The 26,711-nt window shown below is 42.8% G+C and overlaps 1 protein-coding gene across 8 annotated transcripts in view; it reads left to right on the top strand.

Annotated features, from left to right (window-relative positions):
• Positions 1-26,711, top strand: part of cep295 (centrosomal protein 295) — a 201,025-nt gene that overhangs the window by 11,487 nt on the left and 162,827 nt on the right. For all 8 annotated transcript variants that reach the window (XR_011961542.1, XR_011961543.1, XM_072577814.1 and 5 more), the window contains exons 5-9: positions 4,131-4,224; positions 6,700-6,813; positions 11,230-11,370; positions 14,176-14,359; positions 21,839-22,015. Coding sequence is in view for 6 of the 8 variants with exons in the window: in XM_072577814.1 (XP_072433915.1) it covers positions 4,131-4,224; positions 6,700-6,813; positions 11,230-11,370; positions 14,176-14,359; positions 21,839-22,015 (710 nt within the window). In the remaining 2 variants the exon portion in view is untranslated. The remainder of the gene's footprint in view (positions 1-4,130; positions 4,225-6,699; positions 6,814-11,229; positions 11,371-14,175; positions 14,360-21,838; positions 22,016-26,711) is intronic.

Genomic DNA, 26,711 nt, shown 5'->3' on the forward strand with positions numbered 1-26,711 from the left:
GTGTGTCAAGTGGCCAACTTTATGTCCGTGTGCCTAGTGTCACCCTGCCCTGTGCCATCTCCCACTTCAATATCCACGGAGAAGGAAACTCTGTTCATGTTCTGAGTCTGATATATTTTCTTCTGAAGAGATGCTCCATGAAAAACAGCCCCAGTATTCAGCTCAAATCCTCCGACCCTGGTAACATCCTTGTAAATCTTTCTGAACCTTTTTCAAGTTTTACAACCTCCTTCCGACAGGAAGGGGACCAGAATTCATGCAATATTCCAAAAATGGCTTAATCCATGTCCTGTACAACCGCAACGTGACCTCCCAACTCCTATACTCTGATCAATAATGGAAAGCATACCAAACACTGTTTTTACCTAGTTAAGACAATGACTGCAGATGCTGGAAACCAGATTCTGGATTAGTGGTGCTGGAAGAGCACAGCAGTTCAGGCAGCATCCAGGTAGCTTCGAAATCAACGTTTCGGGCAAAAGCCCTTCATCAGGAATAAAGGCAGAGAGCCTGAAGCATGGAGAGATAAGCTAGAGGAGGGTGGGGGTGGGGAGAAAGTAGCATAGAGTACAATGTGTGAGTGGGGGAGGGGATGAAGGTGATAGGTCAAGGAGGAGAGGGTGGAGTGGATAGGTGGAAAAGGAGATAGGCAGGTAGGACAAGTCCAGACAAGTCATGGAGACAGTGCTGAGCTGGAAATTTGGAACTAGGGTGAGGTGGGGGAAGGGGAAATGAGGAAACGGTTGAAGTCCACATTGATGCCCTGGGGTTGAAGTGTTCCAAGGCGGAAGATGAGGCGTTCTTCCTCTAGGCGTCTGGTGGTGAGGGAGTGGCGGTGAAGGAGGCCCAGGACCTCCATATCCTCGGCAGAGTGGGAGGGGGAGTTGAAATGTTGTGCCATGGGACGGTGTGGTTGATTGGTGTGGGTGTCCCGGAGATGTTCCCTAAAGCGCTCTGCTAGGAGGCGCCCAGTCTCCCCAAGGTAGAGGAGAGCAACGGATACAATAAATGATATTAGTGGATGTGCAAGTAAAACTTTGGATGTGGAAGGCTCCTTTCGGGCCTTGGATAGAGGTGAGGGAGGAGGTGTGGGCGCAGATTTTACAGTTTCTGCAGTGGCATGGGAAAGTGCCTGGATTGGAGGGTGGGTTATAGGGGGGGCGTGGACCTGACCAGGTAGTCACGGAGGGAACGGTCTTTGCGGAAAGGAGTGGGGAGGGAACTATCCTATCTACGTGTAACTTTCTTTTCAAAGAATTATGAACCTGTTCTCCAAGGTCTCTGTTCAACAACACTCCCCAGGACCTTAACATTAAATGTATAAGTCTTGCTCTGATTTGCTTTTCCAAAATGCAGATCTTCGCATTTATCTAAATTAAACTCCATCTGCCACTCCTCAGCCCATTGGTCCATCTGATCAAAATTCCATTGTACTGAGGTAACCTTCTTCGCTGTCCACTACACCTCCAATTTTGGTGTAATCTGCAAACTTACTAAGTATACATACTATGTTCACATCCACAACATTTATATAAACAACAAAAAGTACTGTTGCTAAGTTTGTGGATGACACACAACTGGGTGTTAAGGTACATAGTGAGGGTGAGAATAAAGACTTTACAGAGGGCTATAGACAAGCTGGGTGAGTGGAGAAAAACTTGGAAGGTGGAATATACTGTGACACTTACTTTCATGTGATGTGGGCATCACTGGCTAGGCCAGCATTTGTTTCCAGGTAAGGGTCAACCACATTTACTGTGGGTCTGGTGTCACACATAATAAACCAGATTAAAAACAAGAGATTTCTTATCCAGTGATAATGCCACTACACCTCTGCCTTTGTGCATGTCAGAAGAAAGGATAGTGGAGCACAATATTATCTAAATAGGTGAACATTGCAGAAAGCTACACAAGAGGAATTTGGGCGTACATGTCCTTGAATCTCAACTAGAACCAAAATTCAATGGTTAATCTGGAATAAAGATAGGAAGTCTTGTTCGAACTATACAAGACACAAGGCAGGCCACAATCAAGAACCGAGTACTTTTGTCTGTTTCTCGAAGCTGGGTCGTTTAAGTATATTCGAGGGCTGAGAGAGACTACGCTCCTAATCAGTAAAGATATGTATGGTCATGGGGTTGAAGTTAGGGATCACTGGACAGTAGAAAATGAAATTGATCAGCTATGATCTCATTTGGCTAGACTTGATGAGGTGAAAGGTTGAGAATGAAGTCTTGTGGTCTTACCCCTATGCTGCCTCCTATCCCATATGCTTTAATTTTATTAACCAACCTTTTTTAGAGAGAGAATCTCCATAGAGTCATAGAGATGTACAGTATGGAATCAGGCCCTTCAGTCCAACCCGTCCATGCTGACCAGATATCCCAATGCAATCTAGTCTTACCTACCAGTACTCGGCCCATATCCCTCCAAACCCTTCCTATTCATATACCCATCCAAATGCCCCTTAAATGTTGCAGTTGTACCAGCCACCACCACTTCCTCTGGCAGATCATTCCATGCACGTACCACCCTCTGTGTGGAAAAACGTTGCCCTGTAACTTTTATATCTTTCCCCTCTTTCCCCCTAAACCTATGCCATCTAGTTCTGGACTCCCTGACCCCAAGGAAAAGACTCTGCCTATTTACCCTATCCATGCCCCTCAGAATTTTGTAAACCTCTAAGGTCACCGCTCCAGGGAAAACCGCCCCAGCCTGTTCAGCCTCTCCCTAATAGCTCAAATCCTCCAACCCTGGCGACATCCTTGTGAATCTTTTCTGAACCCTTTCAAGTTTCACAACATCTTTCCGATAGGAAGGAGACCAGAATTGCACGCAATATTCCAATGGTGGCCTAACCAGTGTCCTGTACAACTGCAACATGACCTCCCAACTCCTGTACTCAATACTCTGGCCAATAAAGGAAAGCATACTAAATGCCGCCTTCACTATCTTATCTACCTGCGACTCCACTTTCAAGAAGCTATGAACCCGCAGGTCTTTGTTCAGCAACACTCCCTAGGACCTTACCATTAAGTGTATAAGACCTGCTAAGGTTTGCTTTCCTAAAATGCATGAAAAGCTTCTGAAAATTCAAGAATACTGCAAGCACTAACACACTTATATTAGCAACATTTTAAATTCCAGCTTTGTTATATGCTATATTTGCCATTCTCCAGATCATTACCCAAATGCCAATTTCATCTCTACATTTTATTATCAATTCTAAATTCTGTTACTATGGTGGGGGAGGTGTCAGTTAAGTTTGCTGGAAGGCTGACTTGTAATGCAGAGTGTCTCCAGCAGTGTAGGTTGCATTCCTCTACTGGATTAGTGTGGCTGGAAGAGCACAGCAGTTCAGGCAGCATCCAATGAGCAGCGAAATCAACGTTTCGGGCAAAAGCCATTCATCAGGAATAAAGGCAGTGAGCCTGAAACATGGAGAGATAAGCTAGAGGAGGGTGGGTACTGGATTAGTGGTGCTAGAAGAGCACAGCAGTTCAGGCAGCATGATTTTCAGCATCTGCAGTCATTGTTTTTACCTTGTTGATTTTAACCCTACTGCGAATCCTCTTGCAAGGATGCCTGCCTTGAAGAAGTTTTCCTCCTCTCTCTACAAGAATCTCAGTGAGTCCCTACTCTATGCGACTCTCTCCCCACCCCCACCCTCCTCTAGCTTATCTCTCCATGCTTCAGGCTCACTGCCTTTATTCCTGATGAAGGGCTTTTGCCCGAAACGTTGATTTCGCTGCTCATTGGATGCTGCCTGAACTGCTGTGCTCTTCCAGCACCACTAATCCAGTATTTGGTTTTCAGCATCTGCAGTCATTGTTTTTACCTTGCATTCCTCTACTGGCTGAGGTCATTTTGAAGGTCCCACCTTCTTGACCTTGTTCTTGCCAAGACATGGTGACCCTCAGTTAAACCGCAATTAGTAATGTATTTCAGACAGCAGCTCAATAAGAATTTACCTTTCCCAGTGATAAATAATTTTTTTTAGGTCCATCTTTTTAGGTTTAAAAAAACTTATGACTTGGCAGCAAATTTTAAACATTAAGCATTATTTTGTTGCCATCACATCTTTCTAAATGCATATTTTGCAAGATTTAATATTTTTCCATACCATGCAGGTATATCAAAACACGCAAAAAGGCCCTACTCATTGAGAAGAAAAGAGCATTAAAAATTGCACAACTTCCACCACCTCCACCAAATCCACTTGCTGTAAGTACTTTGTTTTTTTTTAAAATGTCACCTTGTTTTAGTTTGGATTTGCATTCTTATTTGATGTTACTTCTCCTGTCCATTGGATGCACAAAATTCAGGGAATTATAATGATCAGAGGAATAAAAACTAATCTAACAGAGAGGCAATCTAGAATAAAAGATCGATTTTTAGGATAAGGAATAGCTGATCAGAGACGAAGACCGATTACTTCTCTCCAGAGGATCATGAATCTGTGGAATTTACTGCCCGGAGTCCAGTGGATGATGGGACATTAAGTAAATTTAAGGAGTTGCTAGATTGATTTTTAAGTTAGTAATGGGTTGAAAGGTTATGGGGAGCATGCAGGAAAGTTGAGTTTGCGACCTCAGTCAAGATTGTGTCAAATGGTGGTGGCAGCTCCTGCCATTGTCTGTTCCTGCTCCTTAAGTTCTTTTTGAAGAAAGCTCTCTAGGTACTTCCTGTATGCCAGGCCAATTATTTTCCCTTTGTATATACTTAGATGCTTTTGCAATCTACTTTTTATATTTAACACCAGTTTTATTTCATGATTTGGCCTTTTTAGTAAATTTTTGATCTTTTGAAAGTTTTCCCAATCTTCCAGTTTGTCACTGGCTGTTGCAATGTGGTATGCCTTAATTTCTGTATTTCTACTATCTTCGCTTAGCCAGGGACCTTTGTTCTCTCTCCCCACCCCGGGCAGCTAAGCCATCTGCAGTGTCATGGGCTTGGCTCTTGTTGCACTTAGTAATTAGAGTCATAAAGATGTATAACATGGGAACAGACCCTTTGTCCAACTCATCCATGCTGACCAGATTAGCCTAAATTAATTTAGTCCCATTTGCCAGCATTTGGCCCATATGTCTCTCAATCCTTCCTATTCATATACCCATCCAGATGTCTTTTAAATGTTGTAATTGTATTAATGTCTATCGCGTCCTCTCGTAACTCACTCCTTACATGCTCCTTGCTCTGTGTGGAAAATGTTGCCCTTTAGGACCCTTTTAAATGTTTCCCCTCTTACCTTTAAACCTATGTATGCTAGTTTTGGAGTCTGCTGTCATAGGGAAAAAATCATGTCTATTTACCCTATCCATGCCAAGTCATGAGGACTTTTTTAAACCTGTGTAAATTCACCCCTCAGTCTTTGATGCTCCTGGGAAAATAACCCCGGGAAAATAACCCCACTCTATTCAGCCTCTCCCTATAGCTCAAACTCTTCAACCCTGCTAACATCCTTTTAATCTTTACAACTTGAGCTCTGAGATTCAGCTGAGCTTGTCTATTTGCACGAAGTGTCCCTTACCCTCCATGGTGCAAAATGGGCATTCTGCTTAGTCAAGCCTCCCTGCTATACCTTTAGGTAATCTTTTGGACTATTTACTGCAAATTGGAAAATACAGCAGAGAAAGTAGAATTACTTCCTCTGACTCATTCATTATCTCCACCTACCAAAGGGTGAGTGTATGACTCTATTCTGAAAGTGGAAAAGTGTTTTTTTTTTAAGTAAAGCAAAGAGACACCTGTTTCTCTTGCCAAACTGCCAGCAGTCTTTGCTCAGTCATACTGCGATTTATATGATTTTAAAACTTGAGTTAGCCGATCTTCATTTATAGAAGAGTTAAAATCAGTTTCCTTCATGAACTAACATGCCTATTTTGTTTATGTTCCTCTGAAGATGGTCAAATAAATAACTAACTTCTTTAGATGCTGATGTCAACCTGTCATGCAATAATGTTTTAAGATTTAACTAATTCTTGACCCTCTTCCTTTTTACCCTCAATGTCACGTGATTATAGTTTTGCACTCTTTCCACTCAAATTACCCAAAATTCTGCCAGTTGCTGAAATGCTTTGATTGTTGCCCCAAAAGTTAGGGTAGGCATAGTTTGCTCTCTTTTGTAAAGCAAGGCAATAATTTATTCAACTAGGAAACTGAGGAGTTAGTTCATGTTAGAGTTGTTTATTTGTCCTTGGAATTCGCCCAAATGAAATGAGAATGAACTATGAAGTTGCATGGAACGCTGCTATCTTCATACAGACTTGATTTATGCATAACAACAGAATCAAATCATAAGTATTTAATTTTTAAAAATGTGAGGACTGAGTGGGAGAACTAGGAAGATTTGTGATAAGGAAGATGACCAACCAAAGCAGATAAGTTGTTCAGTTTGAGGATTAAGATTGCACTGTATTTTAAAAATATCTTTGGTTTTATTACTGTTGCATTTTGTCCCAAACTTTGGCTTGTTTGAACTGAACCTAAAAAAGTATTTGCACTCGAAATATGGATGTTTCTTTGAACTTGGTCAGAAGATTATTTGTTAATGGTATCTAATATTGCTGTTATTAAAAGTGGTGCAAAGCAACTTTTTTTATGTAAAATCAATTTTCATAATATGCATGTTTCTGAAGAAATCTAATTTCAATAATGTCATTAATTTTTCTGGAAACAACTTTTTCTTTTAAATGATAGGATCTTGAAGTCCAAAAATATCCAGCAGTGAAGATGTATGACATTGACAGCTTCTCTGAGACACGCTACCATCTGCCTGAACCTTTTGTGGACAGAGAAAGTGACACACCACAGGTATTTGAAAACAAATAGATAAATAAATAAGAGATCAACCCAAGCTGGTGTTTCTTTACTTGAGCATTCTCTCATCATTCCTCATTTAAATCTATAAATATATCTCTATATCCTCTTCTCTTTGAAATGCTTACTCCACCTCCTCTTAAAAGTTACTTATAGAATCTCCCAAACCACTCCATGGTAAGTTATCACTGCAGTTTCTTATTGGAGTTTCTTCTGGATTTCTTCTTTGATTCCTAGATAACAACTAGCTTAGATTTAATGATTTCCTTGTTTTGCTTTACCCATCTTGAAAACATTTCCTGTGTCCATGCTATCAAAATCTTGCCAGAATTTACAATTTGTGTTCGGTCATCCCTAAGTTTTCTTGTTGCATGAGAAGAAATATTGCATGCTGCTCCTTTCCAGATGAATGCAACTGCTCTATTTCTGATGTCATCCTTTTGAAACTTTTTTGTATCATTTTCAATGTTTTTATTCCTTATTAATACAGTAAACATTTATTAACTGGCATCCTATGGAAGTAAGTGTGTGTCAGTTAATCACACATTCTGGTTAATCAAGAGGTCAATGTAATCAGTGTAAAAATGCCCATAAAGTAATAGAAGTGTAATGCAGGAGGTATACACAACACTGGTTTACAGCAAACGTAACTTTAAAATAATAACTTAAAACCTACTGGCAGAGACCCTTCTCACTCCCACCCTCAATTGACTACTCAGAGGCTATGCCTAGTGGCATTTATTGTGAGGCTATTAATCCAGAGATTTGGGTATTGTTCCAAGGACCTGGATTCAAAATCTGCAAAAACAGGTGGTGGAAGTTAGATTCAGTGAAAATCATCTGGTATTAAAAAATTAATGATAACCTCCACCACTTCCTCTGGCAGCTCATTCCATACACTCTCTATCCTCTGCATGAAAACGTTGCCCCTTGGGTCCCTTCTAAATCTTTTCCCCTCTATCTTAAACCTATACCCTCTAGTTTTGGATTCTGCTATCATGGAGAGAATACTTGGGGTGAATAGACAATCATGATTTTATAAGCTCACCCCTCAGCCTCTAAAGCTCTAGGGAAACAGCTGCAGCACACTGTATTGCTCAAACCCTCCAACCCTGGTAATATCCTTTTAAATCTCATTTGAACCCTGTAGTTTGACGATATCCTTCCTATAGCAGGGAGACCAGAATTGTACGCAGTATTCCAGAAGTGGCCTAACCAATGTTCTGTGCAGCTGCAACATGACTTACCAACTCCTATACTGAATGCACTGACCAATGAAGGCAAGAATGCCAAACACTACTTTCAGTATCCTGTCTACCTGCGACTCTAAATTCAAGGAACCGTAAACCTGCACTCCGAGGTCTCTTTGTTCAGCAACACTTCCCAGGACCTTGCCATTAAGTGTATAGGTCCTGCTCTGATTTGCATTTCCAAAATGTTGTACTTCACATTTATCTAAATTAAACTCCATCTGCCACTCCTTGCCCATTGGCCCATCTGATCAAGATTCTGTTGTACTCTGAGGTAACCTTCATCATAGAATCCCTTCAGTGTGGAAACAGCCAATTGGCCCTACATTACAAACATTACATTACCGACATTATAAAGAGTATCTCACCCAGACCATTTTCCCTTATCCTATTACTCTACATTTCCCCTGACGAATGCACCTAACCTAAACATTCCTGAACACTATGGGCACTCTAGCATGGCTAATTCACCTAACCTGCACATCTTGGGATTGTGGGAGGAGACCAGAGCTCCCAGAGGAAACCCACGCATACAGAGGGAGAATGTGCAAACTTCACACAGACAGTCACCTGAGGCTGGAATTGAGCCCAGATCCCTTCTTTGCTATTTTTGTTTTGGTGTTTGGTCTTCTGTGTATTGAGCCACCAAGAATTACTGCTTATTGACAATGATCCCCAATGCACGACTGTCCTGAACAGCCTAAACTCTCTCAATGTGTGAAAAGCCCATGATCAATCTAAGATCACCCAGGTGTTGTGGATCGATGTTTTTAATTTTTTTTTTGTTTGTTTTTTAAAATTTTTTTTCTTTTAAAAATTCTTTGCCCGTATGACTTCCAACTATGTTTTGTTTGTTGCCTTGTCAATGCCATAAAAGCAACCACAACTGTGACTTCATTTTTTTTTTAATCATTCCTTGCTGAAAGTATTTAGTAAATAGATGCATTCAAATAAGTTGTATGTAAGCATATAACTTTAATTCCTCACATTGTGTTTTTCATGGAGTTGGACCCAATGCTACAATTTTGCATCCATGTCAAACATTGTTCATTTTGCTTCCCTGAATTTTATTCTTTTTTTTTCCCCACTCATTTGCTGAGTTTTCTTTTCCCTTGAATATAGACAACCCACCTTCCTCCTTTTCCTTTTTTATTTCTAAGTAGATGTTGTGTTCTACAATGTCTGTTTGATCTGATTGTCTGTCTATAGCCATACTTTAGTGAACCTTATTCTGAGCAGCTAGATCACATGTAGTAATACCTGCAGATTGCTTTTCATTTTGGACATTGTTTCTCCAGCCATGTTAACTCTTTTAATTGCAGTTTATCTCTACATTTAGTTCTATCATTTTTTTCCACTCGTTTTAGAAACGTTTATTCTTTGGATATTTGAGGCATCTTTTAGTTTTAATCTTGTTTAGACTTAAGTCACCTTGAAGATCCCTTCACCCTGGTTATCCCACCCAGTCTCTTTCTCCTCCTCTGCATCCCCATCCTAAAAAAAGGCATGAGTTGTAGTTAAGTCAGTAACTACCACTTCTTTATATAAATCTTTTTCTGCTGGTTGATAGGTCTGACAAAAACAATTGATTTGATTTGTTTTGGACTAGTGATAGTCGTCATTGACAAACCTACGCCTGCTCCTGTTTTCTATATTTCTATCTGGCCTTTTGACCCTGCTACGCTGGTATTACATCATGGCTGATCATCAAACTGAATAACCTGTTTCTGCTTTTCATATGTCCTTTTGATCCTTTTTAGCCCCAAATGATCTATCCAATTCCTTCCTGAAATCGTACAATGTAGTAGCCTTGACTGCTTTTTGTGGTGGTGAATTCCACAAGCTCACCACCCTCTGGAAAAATTTCTCTTCCTCTCAGTCCATGTGATTTACCCTGTTTCCCTAGGCTGTTACCCAGTGGTTCTGGACTTCCCTCATCATTGAGAACATCTTCCTGCATCTGCTCTGACTAGACCAATTAGAAATTATATGAAATCCACTGCATAAATGAACGCAATATTCCTCTGAAATCCAGCAAATATAATCCTAACTGATTCCATATCTCCTTGATGCCATCCTGACATCACAGCAATCTCTGTACTCCCTCTGCAGCAATACCATCCTTCCTCAGATAAAGGGACCAAAACTGCATACTGTATTTCAGATGTGGCCTTAAGGCCCTCTATCATTGCAGCAAGGCATTCCTACGCCTGTCATCAAAAATTCTCACAATGAAGGCCAACATACCATCAAAGACTTGTTGCTTTCAAGCTACTGTGGTTCTTGGATGACTGAGCAGTTTGGAGCTGGAAAATAAATTATCGGGGAAAAAGCCTGTGACATCCTCTTTCCAACCCAAGAAGCTGCCTGTTCTTGAAGTCAAAACTGTCTAAACCTGAAGAAAACCAATTTTTTTTTTTGTGCAGTGATGGCTGTGAGCTGTGACTTTTTTCAATTGGTAAATCGGTGACATTTTCCAAGTGAATCACTTTTTTTTTATAAACCAATGGAAGCATTCAGGAAAAGACCTCAGAACATCAAGGGGTCTGGTAGACAAAAAATATCACCCCGACGTTGGAATTGGGAAGCAGAGATGACTGAACTATTCTTCAGTTTTTCTAAATCTGACAGTAACCTTTTTTTGTGTACAGACTTGAGGGGGTTACATGTTTTGTTACATGCCAATCATTTATATGTTTACTTGTAGCTTTTGTCTCATTATTAGTAATATATAATAGTTCTTGGCTAGTACAGAAACCTGGTCCATTCTATCTCTTAACCTTGGATTGAAGACCAGGTAAATTAGCTAACTTTTTTTAAATAAAAACCTTGACATTTGGTATGACCGTGGGAATAGTTCTTGCTTTACTGCCTTCTACAACAGTTGGTTGTAGCAATTCTAAGTCTTCTGTAGAAGCTATTTTATTTGGCAGTAATCAAAGCAAACTTTTGGGATTTCTAAGTGTCTCTTTCTATTGAACTATAATGGGTGATATTTCTAAGTTTCTGACCCACCTGTTTAATATATACTGTATTAGACTATCTGAATAGGTTAGGTGAAGTAGCTTATTACTAGATATTCTGACATCTGGTTGGTCTTGGAATATATTCACAAGTTTACTTTGCACTTTTTACTTTTGTTTAAATTCCCTTTCAACAGATTAGTGCCCAACAGACTGCTCAAGAGGAAGCAAAGCGCTTGGAGGATTTGCAACAAGAAGCTGAGATGGAAAGGCTGGAGCAGTTGGAGAAAGCTAGATTGCGAGGCAGCTACGCTCTCCAGTTAGTTCATTTAATACAGGTACTCCAACCACTATCCATGAATTCAGTAAGTGTTCAAAGAATGGATAATACAACCCAGTACTGATCTTTAGAAAACTTTGAATCCGATTGGAATTGCTATTTCGGCATGGACGGGTTGGACCGAAGGGTCTGTTTCCATGCTGTACATCTCTATGACTCTCTCTGCTATCTAATCTGTGTTTGCTTGATTGAAAGAGGAGAAACAAATGGCAGGAAAGCAGGTGAAAGAGCATAGTAAGGTTTGTTAGTTTGGCCATATATTTTGCCGTTTAGCGTTGGTTAATGTGTGATCTGTTATTAGGGTAAACTTCATGATGGGTACAGTTCTGTTTGGGTGTTGATTTGTCTGATTATGGCACTAACACACACATCCATTAGAAATAAGTCATTCACAAGACTCTACAGTTGGGGACTAGTTGGAGGGGGTGTTACGCTTAATTGACTGTTGTGATGGTGTGTGAAGGAGGCTGTTTGGAGGCACATGTGTGGGGATCAAGTTGTGTCGTTCTTGGGAGGAAGTTGGGGTGACCACGGTGCAGATGATCATTGTATAATGGTCTGAGGGAATTTTGTTTGTGTTGACAGGTATGCAGGCTGAGTGTTGGTTAAGCATTTGAGAGATTGGTATCTGACCCCCTGTCATTGTAGGCTGGGATTTGCTGAGCAGAGTGGATTGAGTAGGTTGCTCAAGGTGGGAGAAGACCTTTTTTTAATACAGCTTTGGAGAGGGGGGTGGGGGTGGTGGTGGTGGGCAAGAGTCATGGAGGTTGGTTGAGATGTCTGGAGGAATCTTGAGGGTGGCAGTATAGTGGCATGCAAGTTGTTAGAGCAGCATATTGATGGGGTTTTGATTTGAGGGGAAACTAAGGGTGATAGGTGTGTGGAAGGAAACACAGGAGGGTGGCTGGCTCAAGGTGAGTGAAGCATGGGTTGGTTTTATTTTTACTGGGGCAGAGGTCATGAGTGCCAATTTGGTGAGGGCACTACAAGCAAGCGAAGAAGTCAATTGGGCAGAGGTTAGTAGTTGATGATGAGAATAATAGAAATATGTTTCAGTAAAGTTTGGTATGGCCAAGTTTGCTCATTGAATAATAAGGGGTAGGGTCAGGTGCTGTGTCTCTAAGTGGCGTGTGTTGTTGGAAGATCTTTAGTGAGTGGAGTATTTGAGGAGTCTGTCCTTTAGTTAGCCAAGAGCTGAATCTTATTTAATTCCATTTTCTTTCCTGGCAAGCTATAAGACTTGCTTCCCAATCACTTATCTTTTTAACTTGTGACTCAAAATCTGAGTTGGGGTTTGCAGATGCAGGGTAATTGCCTGGTGGAAGTTAAATGACTCTAAAACATCTGTAGAGACCCATTGGCATTTTCATTTTGTCCAGCACCTGTTTCATCAAGATGTACTGAAGTCTTCATTAAATAGCTTTTAGATTTGCAGTCAGCACACTTTTTTTTGTTTTGGTGTGGCCTGTTGAGATTTACAATCTGAGAGTTGTCCACCTCTTGTGAAATTGATATATATTCTGTACTAGTCATCCTGTCTGCTTATCAGATCTATACTATCAAAAATATAGTCCCACTTTTTCACAATATGCCCATGACATGAATGTTATGACACTTCAACTGCTTGTCCAAGTACTCTATTTTAGAAAGATTGTGGCTTCCTGCCTCCACTACAACACGACTGTTAATGAAAAGGTTTTTCCTCCAATCCCCTCTAAATCTCTTGTCTTTCACTTTAAAACTAAAATTATGCTCCCTTGTTATTGACCTCTCAACTAAGGGGAACGGCTGTTTTCCATGCCCCTCATAATCTTGCATCACTCTTCTAGGATCATCCTCTACCTTCTCCACTCCAAATAAAACCAAGCTTATCCAGCCTCTCTCTTCTTAGCTGAAATACTCCATTTCAGTGAATATCCTCTGCACCCCCTCCAGTTCAATCAGTGTTCCTGCTATGGCCTAGCCAAAGTCTTGTACAGCTCAAACGTGACCTCCCTGCTCTTATATCAGTGCTACATTTGTTGTTACTTGCTGTATAGTCTATTTCTGTCAAGAACTATATTTCACAACTTCTACATTTTTGTTTTTTTTTAAAGTGAGATCTCCAATTTGTAACCTCCCTTCCTCCTTTGACTTATCATTTGAATTTGTTGGAGTGAAACTTGACAAACGACCAAGTAACTGGGTACAAATAATGATGATGATTACTGTACTCTGGGAGAGCCAATCTTGAGTACTAAAGCAGCACTCTCAAAAGCCACAAATGTTCATCCTTTACACACTCCTTAAGCCAGATTCAAATACTGTTTAACCTAGTTCTATTCTTGACTGTTTAAAATTGCATGTCAAACTGATGTCCTGCATGAGCCAAGTAAACTAATACAGGACATGTAACAGACATTGTTCTTTAGCCATTGACCTCTTGCACCTTAATGATTTGTACAGTTTGGACTACCTCTTGCTCCCTTCAAACATTTCCCACATTTTTCTGGCCTTGTGCTGTTGAGGTTTTTGTTCCAATCCTTCTGTCTCTTTATATCTGCTGTTCTTTGGCTGTGCTTGCATTTTATTCTAGTTCAAAAAAATACATCTTGTGGAAATGATTTAATCCTTTCCAGTTCTTTTCACAAATGAAACAAAATAGTATGTTGATTTGTAGAAAAAGGCAACTGCATAGTTTGAGAAAGATTTCCCTCAATAGAAACAGAGATCCCTGTGCTATAAGTGAATTTCTGGTGTCAGTTTTCTTTGTGCTATAGAAGCCTTTGATACATGTTAGATATTTTACTACCTTCACCTCCAGGACAAAGAGAAACTGGTGAAAGAACTTGGAGAAATGCAACAAGCTGATCTGGCACGTCGAAGGCAGATTGTGCCCCGGATGCCACCCCAATTGTTTGAGCAACCATATAGACTCGTGCAAGTAAAAGAGGATCGGCAGAGGGAGATGGAATTTGCTTTTGAGGATATGTACGCTGGTGATCAAAGTAAGACCAAGATTATAATGTATATTCTTTTGGTTAAAAACTTCTTTAATGTGAAAATTTTCAGAAACACTCTTTGCTGGAATCTGACTTGCAAGATGTTGTGAAATATAGTTGTGTAGATGTTGAAATATTTCTCATTGCCCCATGTTTACAGCCAGATAGAGACCATTGGGCCCTTGGAGGTCAACAAAGATTGACTACGCTAATCCCATTTTCTAGCTCTTGGCTCAAAGTCTTTGGGTGTTATGACAATATAAACTAATATTTAAATATCGCCTAAATTTAAAAGTTTCTGACTCAACTACCTCTTTTTTTTTTTTCTCAGACAGTGATCTCCTGTCTTAACCCTCTCAACGGAAAAAATGCCTTCTCAGCTCTCTCTTCTTTGTCTTCTATCTCTTAGCTTAAATCTATAGCCCTGGGCATTAACTCCTCAACTAATGCAAAAAAAAATCCTCAACCATCATCATCTTTCTCTATCAGGTACAATCTCAATCATCATTGCTCTAAGGAAAACAATATCACCTATCCTATATTTAATCATTCTTTAGATCAACATTCCCACTATTTTTCCCTTCTGTTCAGAGGTCAGTGTGCAGCAGCAACCTATTGAACAAAAGTGTAATGTTGCAAATGGTGTCTGTGCACTGATAGTCTGGCACAGCTTATTGGGAAAATAAAATGAAGAATGGTGGAGATCTGAAAAACAAATTGCTGAAGGGCTTCCCTTAACCACTACGCTCTTCAGGCACCAATGGATATGCTTGCTAAAGTCACTCTGATCTTCAGTAATTTCCAGGGTCTGACCATAGCAAGGATACACTATGTTAGTCCTCTGCAGCTCATTACCTCATGTTTTTCAGAGTGGAATTTCATTTGCCACCGCTCTGCCCACCTGACCAGTCTGTTGTTATCTTCCTTGCAGCTTTATGGCTATCCTTTTCACTATTTACCATCCTACTGATTTTCATGTCATTCATGAGGATCTTGATTTTGGCCTCTTAACAATTCAGACTTAAATATAATGTGTACCACAAACGACAAAGGCCTGGACATTGGATCCTGCAGAACTCTAACTTTCAGTCACAAAAATATTGTTCTATCATCACACTCTACATTTTGTTTCTTATAACCAATTTTGGATCCAATGAGCCACTTTGCCTTGGATCCCATGGTCTCTTTATTTTCTTGACCAGTCTGCCACAACAGACCTTATCAAAATTCTTGCAAAGTCCATGTGGGTCGCATCAAATTCGTTCCTCATCAACACTGCTGGTTACCTTAGCAAATATCAAGACTTGTCAATCACTACCTTTCCTTAATAAATCTATGCTGATATAGATTGTGTCCCTTTAATTATTTCTGATAACTCTTCCACCACCAAGGTTAGACTGTGACTGGTGTGTAATTTCCTGGTATTATGACTGACCCCACTGGGGACAGGGTGCTAATTCTCAAGCCCCACAATTCCTGGAGTTGCCATGAGTGGATGAGTCAAATCAAAGCATGCAGAGTCCTCGGCAGATTAGATGTTTGTTTTGCTTCCAACGGTTTTTTTGTCCTCCAGTCATCTCCAAGTTCTTTCACTTCTTAGGAGGTATAGGTGATTGGTGCACTAATTTGTGAAGTCTTTTGTTACTGCTTAAAGGCAACAGCTTGTAAGCTGGTGGGAGAAAAAAGCTAATTTTTTTCAGACTTTAGTTATATTTACAGCAGAAATGGAATCTGTTTCTGCAGTGGTCTGGAGGCTTTGCACTCTCCATCATAAACATTCCAGCTTATCATCTGTCCAGGAGTCAGTTGTCGGCAGGCTGATGATTTCTGGCATCCATAACTGGTCTCCATTGTACAAATGAATGCTGATCTTTTGCTGACGGAATCTCATTCTGCACATGTACCCCATGTTGTCTTTTCTCTCTTGTTCCCAGCTGCCTACTCCAATAGTTCATTTTGAGTGCAGCAATTTCTTCAACCATTCTTGGTATTAAATCAAGTTTTCCCATTTCAATCCAAAATCAAAGAATGTAGTCAGTAGTTTGGTCTAACCTTTGTTAATTTTTAAAAAGGGAAAACATCAGTCCTCTGGCATCTCTTTTGAGGCTAGAAAAGATATGGCTGCCATGCACACAGTATCCCCTCTTTAGCTTCCCTTGACTGTGTGGGATGTAGCCCATCCTGATTAAGGACTTATGCCCAAAATGTTGACTCTCATGGTCCTCAGATGCTGTCTAACCTGCTGCGCTTTTACAGCGCCACACCTTTTCAATATTGATCTCCAGTGTCTGCAGTTTCTCCTTGTGGCTGTACCCACTTCTATTCTCTCATTTTCTTGTTAATTTCCTAATGTTTCACACACTCCCATCCTGATGTCAATATCTGCATTGCCCTTTGCCATTCTGAAGATTAATGTGAAGTATTCATTGGCATATTCCTCAATCTCTTTCAGGTCCATGTGCAGTTAATGGACCCTACTCTAACCCCTAGTAAGTCTCTTGCTCTTAATATACTTCAAAATAAATCCTTTTGGGTTTTCCTTTTTGTTCATGCATTCTTGGCTTTCGTAATTTCCTTTTCAGCTTCCCATTCCCTTATGTTCTCCTAGGGACTCTGCCATATTGAACGCCTATTATTGACCATTATCCTTTTTTTCTAAATTCTAACCAACTTGTCTGTTGAGAACCAGGGTTCTCTGGTCTGTGTCTCAACCTTTGCTTTATGGGAAGATATTTTGCCTTGTGCTGTTGCTATTTCCCACTTGAATGACTTCCTTTGCTCTAACATAATTTTATCTGCAAGAAGCAGCTTCAAGTACACATTGGTTAAAATGTATCTTAGCAAATTGTCATTGTCCCAGTTTAAATTATGGTGGCTATCTCATGTTCTCCCACTGTTTGCTTCCCCCAGACCTTGTACACCCAAAATATCTCCGTTAATATTTGGGTAGTTAAAATACGCTACTATTACTGCCTTTTTATCCTTGCACTTCTTTGAAATTTGACTGCACATCTCATCCTTTTATCTCTCCCTGACTGTTTTGTGTTTTTGTGGAACCTTGTACACACTTAACTGCATGTTTGCCCCTTTTGACTTTTTTTGCTTCTACCCACTTGGCCTCATTCAATATATCAATTGACCTCTTCCAAGATATCATCCCTCCTCACTGCCATAGATAATTTATGGTGTCATAGAGTTGCACAGCATGGAAACAAACCCTCTGGTTCAACTTGTCAATGCTGACCAGATATTCTAAATAAATCCTTTTAATATTGTAGAATCGCGATAGAGCCTGTTCCCACACTTCGGCCCAAAAGGTTCACACCTTCCCTCCGAAGAGCATCCTGCCCAAACCCATTTGCTACATTTACCCCCGAATAATGCACCTAACCAACACATCCCTGAAATGGGCAATTTAATGCAGACAGTTTTAGCATGGCTAATTCATCTTACCTGCACATATATGGACTTTCCTAAATCCTAATCCCATTTGCCCCATATCCATCTAAACGCTTCCTGGTCAAATACCCAGCCAAAAATCCTTTAATTTTACCAGCTTCTGCCACTTCCTCACAGCTCATTCCATACAGTCATTACCATCTACATGAAAAGGTTGCCCCTTGGGTCCCTTTGTTTTTAAAAAATCTTACACCCTCTCGCTTTAAACTTCTATCCTCTAGCGTCATAGAGATGTACAGCATGGAAACAGACTGCTGCCCAGATATCCCAACCCAATCTAGTCCCACCTGCCAGCACCTGGCCAATATTCCTCCAAACCCATCCAGATGCCTCTTAAATGTTGAATTGTACTCTCCTCCACTACTTCCTCTGGCAGCGATTCCACACATACACCACCCTCTGACTGAAAATGTTGCCACTTGGTTCTCTTATCTTTCTCTCCTTGCCCTGAACCTATGCCCTCTAGTTCTAGACTCTCCCACGCCAAGGGGACAGACCTTGCCTATTTACCCTATCCATGCCCCTCATGATTTTATAAACCTCTATAAGGTCACCCCCTCAGCCTCTGATGCTCCAGGGAAAACATCCCAGCCTATTCAACCTCTCCCTATAGCTCAAATCCTCCAAACCTGTAAATCCTTTCTGAATCCTTTTAAATTTCACAACATACTTCCGATTGGAAGGCAACCAGAATTGCACGCAATATATTCCAACAGTAGCCTAACCAATGTCCTGTCCAGCCACAACATGACCTCCCAACTCCTGCACTCCATACTCTGACCAATAAAGGAAAGCATACTATCCTATCTACCTACCCTATCCTATCCCATCCTATCACTATCCTATCTACCTGCAACTCCACTTTCAAGGAGCTATGAACCTGCACTCCAAGGTCTCTTTGTTCAGCAACACTTCTGAGGACTTTAGCATTAAGTGTATAAGTCCTGCTAAGATTTGCTTTCCATCTCTTAAGCTCACATCCAAATCATTTATATAAAACTATGAAAAGTAGTCGACCCAGCAGTGACCCTTGTGGCACTCCACTGGTCACAGGCCTCCAGTCTGAAAAACAACCCTCCATCACTACCCTCTGTCTTCTACCTTTTGAGACAGTTCTGTATCCAAATGGCTAGTTCTCCCTGTATTCCGCGGTCTAACCTGGCTAACCAGTCTCCCATCGGAAACCTTGTCGAACGCCTTACTGAAGTCCATGTAGATCACGTCCACTGCTTTGCCTTCATCAATCCACTTTGTTACTTCAAAAAACTCCAAGTTTGTGAGACATGATTTCCCACGCACAAGCCATGTTTACTATCCTTAATTAGTCATTGTTTTTCCAAATACGCGTACATCCTGTCCCACCGCATTGTCACAGCCTGCTCCTGCCCCACCGAACTCATCTCTGCATACCTCGACACGGTCCTGTCCCCCTTAGTCCAAGAACTCCCCACCTACGTTCAGGACACCACCCACGCCCTCCACCTCCTCCCATGATTTTCGCTTCCCCGGTCCCCGACGCCTTTTCTTCACTATGGACATCCAGTCTCTGTACACTTCCATCCCCCATCACGAAGGATTCAAAACCCTCCGCTGCTTTGTTTCCCGCCGTACCAACCAGTACCCTTCCACTGACACCCTTCTTTGACTGACTGAACTGGTCCTTACTCTGAACAACTTCTCCTCCTTCCAATCCTTCCACTTCCTCCAGACCAAAGGAGTAGCCATGGGCACCCGCATGGGCCCCAGCTATGCCTGCCTCTTAAGATATGTGGAACAGTCCATCTTCCACAGCTACACTGGCACCATCCCCCACCTTTTTCCTCCGCTACATCGATGACTGTATCGGCGCTGCCTTGTGCTCCCACGAGGAGATTGAACAGTTCATCCACTTTACCAACACCTTCCACCCCGACGGTCTCAGACTCCTCCCTCCCCATTTCTATCTCCGGGCGACCGAATCAACATGGACATTTACTATAAACTGACTGACTCCCACAGCTACCTAGACTCCACCTCCTCCCACCCTGCCCCTGTAAAAACGCCATCCCATATTCCCAATTCCTTCCTTTCCGCCGCATCTGCTTCCAGCAGGAACAGCTCCAATACCGAACAAAGCAGATGGCCTCCTTCTTCAAAGACCACAATTTCCCCCCAGACATGATCGACGATGCTCTCCACCATCCCTCCTCAACTTCCCGCTCCTCTGCCCTTGAGCCCCACCCCTCCAATCGCCACCAGGACAGAACCCCACTGGTCCTCACCTACCACCCTACCACCCCACCAACCTCCATATACATCATATCATTCGTCGTCATTTCCACCACCTCCAAACGGACCCCACCACCAGGGATATATTTCCCTCCCCTCCCCATCAGCATTCCGAAAAGACCACTCCCTCCGTGACTCCCTTGTCAGGTCCACACCCCCCCCCCACCAACCCAACCTCCACTCCCGGCACCTTCCCCTGCAACCGCAAGAAATGCAAAACTTGCGCCCTTACCTCCCTCCAAGGCCCCAAGGGATCTTTCCATATCCGCCAGAAATTCACCTGCACTTCCACTCACACCACTTACTGCATCCGCTGCACCCGATGTGGCCTCCTCTATATTGGGGAGACAGGCTGCCTACTTGCGGAAGGTTTCAGAGAACACCTCTGGGACACCCGGACCAACCAACCCAACCACCCCGTGGCTCAACACTTCAACTCCCCCTCCCAATCTACCAAGGACATGCAGGTCCTTGGACTCCTCCATCGTCAGACCATAGCAACACGACGGCTGGAGGAAGAGCGCCTCGTCTTCCGCATAGGAACCTTTCAATCACAAGGGATGAACTCAGATTTCTCCAGTTTCCTCATTTCCCCCCCCCGCCCCCCCACCTTTTCTCAGTCCCAACCGTCAAACTCAGCACCACCTTCCTAACCTGCAATCCTGACCTCTCCGCCCCCATCCCCATTCCGGCCTATCACCCTCACCTCAACCTCCTTCCACTTATCGCTTTTCCTACGTCCCTCCCCCAAGTCCCTCCTCCCTACCTTTTATCTTAGCCTGCTTGGCACACACTCCTCGTTCCTGAAGAAGGGCTCATGCCTGAAATGTCAATTCTCCTGCTCCTTGAATGCTGCCTGACCTGCTGCACTTTTCCAGCAAAACACTTTCAGCTCTGATCTCCAGCATCTGCCGTCCTCGCTTTCTCCTCCAACAACTTGCCCACCACTGATGTCAGGCTCACCTATCTATAGTTCCCTGGCTTGTCCTTACAATCTTTCTTAAAGAGTGGCACCATGTTAGCCAACCTCCAGTCTTCCGGCACCTCACTGTGACTATCAATGATACGAATATCTCAGCAAGAGGCCCAGGAATTACTTCCCAAGCTTCTCACAGAGTTCAAAGGTACATGTGATCAGGTCCTGGAGCAGAACGACCTCGGCTATTCACCCCTTCCATGCCTTTCATGATTTTAAACCTGAGGTGAGCCCTCAGCCTCTAATGCTGTCTACCCCAGACCAAAAACAAATAGTCCCAATACGCCAGCAATCTAATACTCTTACGTGTGCACCAGTCATCCAGCCATTTTGCAAGGCTGAGATGCTGGGATTCCCTCACTATTTCGACTCTACATTGCAATGGAAAGGGCAGAAATTTCATCTGAAATAGTTAACTCTGCTCCATGTATTAAATTGAGGGCAGTTCTTTGGATCATGCATGGGTACCTCTTCAATGTTTTAGTTAGGTGGCGCAGCAGAGACCATGCTTCCAGTGAGGTCCAGCCTTCTAACTGTCCCCATCTTTTGTTATGCTGTCTGCTGGTCAAAGGTTATGGGAAAAGGTTGGTGCTAACTGCACAACTGTTTTATTTTTACAGTTAAAATCCTTTGTTCCTTTTGAAACAGACAGCATGCCCATGTATCCGTTGAATGCTGACTGCAAGTTTTAAGTGCTGATTTTGGTGTCATGTTATTAATATTCTTTGTAATCCAGGCATGATTTCTTTTTATTAACTAACTATTATTGTCACTGTCACCAGAAGTCAGAGGTGACTTAATATTGCGACTCGAGCATGAACCTTTACCTGCCCCAGCTATTGGAGTACAAGATGAAGATTTGGACCTTTCTGTTGAGCCAGATGGATTTCAAAAGGAAGAGCAAGATGGAAGTACTACCCAGAATGATCTACCAACACTCCACTCTGGTAAAATCCGAGGTAACTGAAATGTGGGGGAAAAAAAGTTCCCTCGCCACTACCCCAGTAAAAACACAAATCTCTTCCGAACTAACCCTACCCACCCCCACTCCACCTGAGGTGACTTTGGATGGCGAGAACGCGGCACTCAAGCTCCAGCGGCAAGGCCAGGTCCTGGGGCCCAGTGAGGGGCACAGGCTTGACCTAGGGCTCAATCTGTCGTACCTGGTTGTGGGGCCCGGGAGCTCGGCTGGACACTGCTTCCAACCACATGGGATGAATGTAGATTTCTCCAACTTCCTCTTTCCCCCCACCTTATCTCCGTCCCAACCCCCGGATTTAGCACCGCCCTCTTGACCTGCAATCCCCTTCCCAACCCCTCCGCGCAACTCCCTCTCCTGCCTATCACCCTCACCTTCCACCTATCGTATTCCCAGCTCTCCTTCTTCCCCCCCCCCCACCCCCCCACCCCACTACCTCTTATTTCAGCCCGCCTGGCACACCAGCCTCATTCCTGAAGAAGGGCTTATGCCCGAAACGTAGATTCTTCTGCACCTCGGATGTTATATTTTTCCAGCACCACATTTTTCAACTCTGGTCTCCAGCATCTGCAGTCCTCACTCCCTCCCATACACTATACTCCATCCTCTGACCGATAAAGGAAAGCATACCAAACACCACCTTCATTATCCTATCTACCTGCGACTCCACTTTCAAGGAGTTATGAACCTGCACCTGCAGTTCAGCAACAGGACTGTACCATTAAGTGAGTATGTCCTGCTCTGGTTTGCCTTTCCAAAATGTGATCTGTCCAAATTAAAATCCATCTGTTACTGCTGAGCAATTGGTCCATCGGTCCATCTGATCACGATCCTGTTGTACTCTGAGACTACCTGCTTTGCTGTCGACTACACCTCCAATTTTGGTGCCATCAGCAAACTTGCCTAACATACGTCCTATGTTTGCATTCAAAGCCCTTGTATAAGTGACAAAAAGCAGTGGATTCAGTACCGATCCTTGTGGCACACGACTGGTCACGGGCCTCCAGCCTGAAAAGCAACCCTCCACCTCCTCCTCCTCCACCACTACCACTCTCTGCTGACCTTTTGAGCCAGTTCTGTTTCCAAATTGCAAGTTCTCCCTGTATTCCATGTGATCTAACCTTGCTAACTAGTCCATCTTGTCGAACGCCTTGCTGAAGACAATATAGATCACGGCCACCACTCTGCCCTCATCAGTCGTTGTCACTGCTACTTCAAAAAGATTTAATCTTAAATTCAAGAGATATGATTTCCCACACACAGCCATGCTGACTATCCCTAATCTGTTCTTGCCTTTCCAAATACATGCAAATTCTGTCCCTCAGGATTCCCTCCCACCAACTTGCCCACTACCGATGTCAGGCTCAATGGTTCTCTTGCTTTTCCTTACCAACTTTATTTAAATAGTGGCACTTCACCTTTGACTATCAATGATACAAATATCTCAGCAACAGGCCCAGCAGTCACTTCCCTAGCTTTCCAGAGTTCTAAGGTACATCTGATCAGGTAGAACGTAGAACAATACAGCGCAGAACAGACCTGTTGGCCTTCGATTTTGCACTGACCTTGAACTGTTCTCAGCTTGTTCCCCTACACTATCCCAAAATCATCCATGTGCTTATCTAAGGATTGTTTAAATCTCCCTAATGTGGCTGAGTTGACTACATTAGCAGACCTTCCCTCCAGACCAGGCAACATCCTGGTAAATCTACTGTGCACCTTTTCCAATCCTTCCACATTCTCCCTGAAATATGGGGACCAGAACTGTACACAATATTCCAAGTGTGGCCGCACTAGCGTTTTGTATGGTTGCAGCATGACATTGCGGTTCCGGAACTCAATCCCTCTACGAATGAAACCTAACATATTGTATGATTAAGATTAGATTACTTAGTATGGAAACAGGCCCTTCGGCCCAACAAGTTCACATCGACCCTCCGAAGAGCAACCCATCCAGACCTATTTCCCTACATTTACCCCTTCACCTAACACTACGGGCAATTTAGCATGGCCAATACACCTAACCTGCACGTTTTTGGACTGTGGGAGGAAACTGGAGAACCCGGAGGAAACCCACGCAGACACGGGGAGAATGTGCAAACTTCACACAGACAGTTGCCTGAGGCAGGAATTGAACCTGGGTCTCTGGCGCTGTGAGGCAGCAATGCTAACCACTGTCACTGTACCACCTTCACAGCACTATCCACCTGGGTGGCAACTTTCAGGGATCTATGTACATGGACTCCAAGATCCCTCTGCACATCTACACTACCAAGAATCTTTCCATCGACCCAGTACTCTGCCTTCCTGTTATTCTTCCCAAAGTGCATCACCTCACATCTTAGCTGCATTGAACTCCATTTGCCACCTCTCAGCCCAATTCTGCAGTTTATCCAAGTCCCCCTGTAACCTGTAACATTCTTTCACACTGTCCACTACTCCACCAACTTTAGTGTCATCTGCAAATTTACTAATCCATCCACTATACTTGCGTCTTTGTCATTTATGAAAATGACCAACAACACTGGTCCCAAAACAGATCCTTGTGGCACACCACTAGTAACTGTACTCCCGGCTGAAAATTTTCCATCGACCACCACTCGCTGCCTTCTTTAAGAAAGCCAGTCTCAAATCCAAACTGCTAAAACTCCCTCAATCCCATGCCACTGCATTTTCCTCCAACAGCCTATCATGTGGAACCTTAAAAGGCTTTACTGAAGTCCATGTATACCACATCAACTGCTCTACCCTCATTTACATGCTTGGTCAACTTCTCAAAAAACTGAGGTTTGTGAGACACGACCAGCCCTTGACGAAACCATGTTGACTATCTGAAATAAAATTTTTGCTTGCTAAATGATTTATAAATCTTATCTCTTATAATCCTTTCCTACAGCAGAAGTAAGGCTCACTGGTTTATAATTACATGGGTCACCTCTACTGTCCTTCTTGAACAAGGGCACAACATTTGCCATCCTCCAGTCCTCTGGTATCAAACCTGTAGACAATGATGACTCCAATATCAAAGCCAAAAGCTCTCCTATCTCCTCCCTAGCTTCCTAGAGAATCCTCTGATAAATCCCATCCAGTCCAGAGGACTTGTCTACTTTCACTCCTTCTCGAATTGATCACACCTGTTTGTAACTAACCCCGATCCTTTCTCGTCTAATATCTCTTACTTCATTCTTCTCAACAATAATCTCCTTTTCCTGAGTGAAAACCGATGAGAAATGTTTGTTTAGCACCTCTCCAATCTCCACAGGGTCCACACACAACTTCCCACTTCTGTCTTTGGCCCTATTCCGACCCTAATCATCCTTTTATTCCTCACATACCTATAGAAAGCATTAGGGTTCTCTTTTATTCTATTTGCTAAAGACTGCTCATGTCCTCTCTTTGCTCTTCTTAACTCTCTTTACATCCTTCCTAGCTGATCTGTAATTCTCCATTGCCTCATCTGAACCGTCTTGCCTCATCAACACAGAAGCTTCCTTCTTCTTCGTAACAAGAGATGCAATTTCTGTTGTAAACCATGGTTCCCTTATTATATCACTACCTCCCTGCCTGACAGGGACATACTTATCAAGGACACGCAATACTTGTTCCTTAAACCAGCTTCACATTTCCATTGTCTGCATCCCCTGCATTTTGCTACCCTATTCTTTGCATCCTAATTCATGCCTAATTGCATTATAATTGCCCTTGCCCCATCGATAACTCTTGTTATGCACCTCTCCCTTTCCACTGCCAAACTAAATGTAACTGATTAATGGTCACTCTCTCTCCAAAGTGCTCACCTACAACTAAATCAATCAACTGGCCTGGTTCATTACCAAGCGCCAGACCCAGTGTGGCCTCCCCGTTGTCGGCCCTTCAACCTCCTGTATACATTCGACAAAAACTGATCCATGCGACGTTCTAGAGTTTTAGCATTTCCAGTCAATGTTGGGGAAGTTAAAGTTCTCCATAATGACCACCCTGTTCCTTTCACTCCTACTCAGAATAATTTTGCTAATCCCCTCTCCCACCTCCCTGGAACTCTGCGGAGGCTTATTTTTAAACAAAACTCCAAGCAATGTGACCTCTCCTATTTCTAACCTCAGCCCACACTACCTCCGTAGATGAGTCCTCATCAAAAGTTGTCTCAGCCACCGTTATACTATCCTTGACTAATAAGGCCACACCCCTCTCTCTCTCTCTCTCTTACTGCCATGCCTGTTCTTAATGAAAGATCTAAACCCTAGAACCTGCAACATCCGTTCCTCATCCTGCTCTATCCATGTCTCCGAAATGGCCACAACATCGAAGTCCCAGGTACCTATCCATGCTGCAAGGTCACCTACCTTATTTTGGATTCTTCTGGCGTTGAAGTAAACACACTTCAAACCACTTTGTTGTCTGCCAGCACATTCCTGTGACCCTGAAATCCTGTCCCTCTCCTTCCTACTCCTCCTCCTGTGCACTGCAACTACACCTCTGGTTCCCATCCCCCTGCTGAGCTAGTTTAAACACCCCCAAAACCACCAGCAAATTTCCCACCCAGGATATTAGTGCCCTTCTAGTTCATGTGAAGACTGTCCTGTTTGTACAAGTCTCACCTTCCACAGAATGAGCCCCAATTATCCAAGAACCTGAAACTCTCCCTCCTGCACTATCCTTGCAGCCACGTGGTCAGC

The sequence above is a fragment of the Chiloscyllium punctatum genome, chromosome 9 (genome assembly GCF_047496795.1).
Source record: "Chiloscyllium punctatum isolate Juve2018m chromosome 9, sChiPun1.3, whole genome shotgun sequence".
Lineage (NCBI taxonomy): Eukaryota > Metazoa > Chordata > Chondrichthyes > Orectolobiformes > Hemiscylliidae > Chiloscyllium > Chiloscyllium punctatum.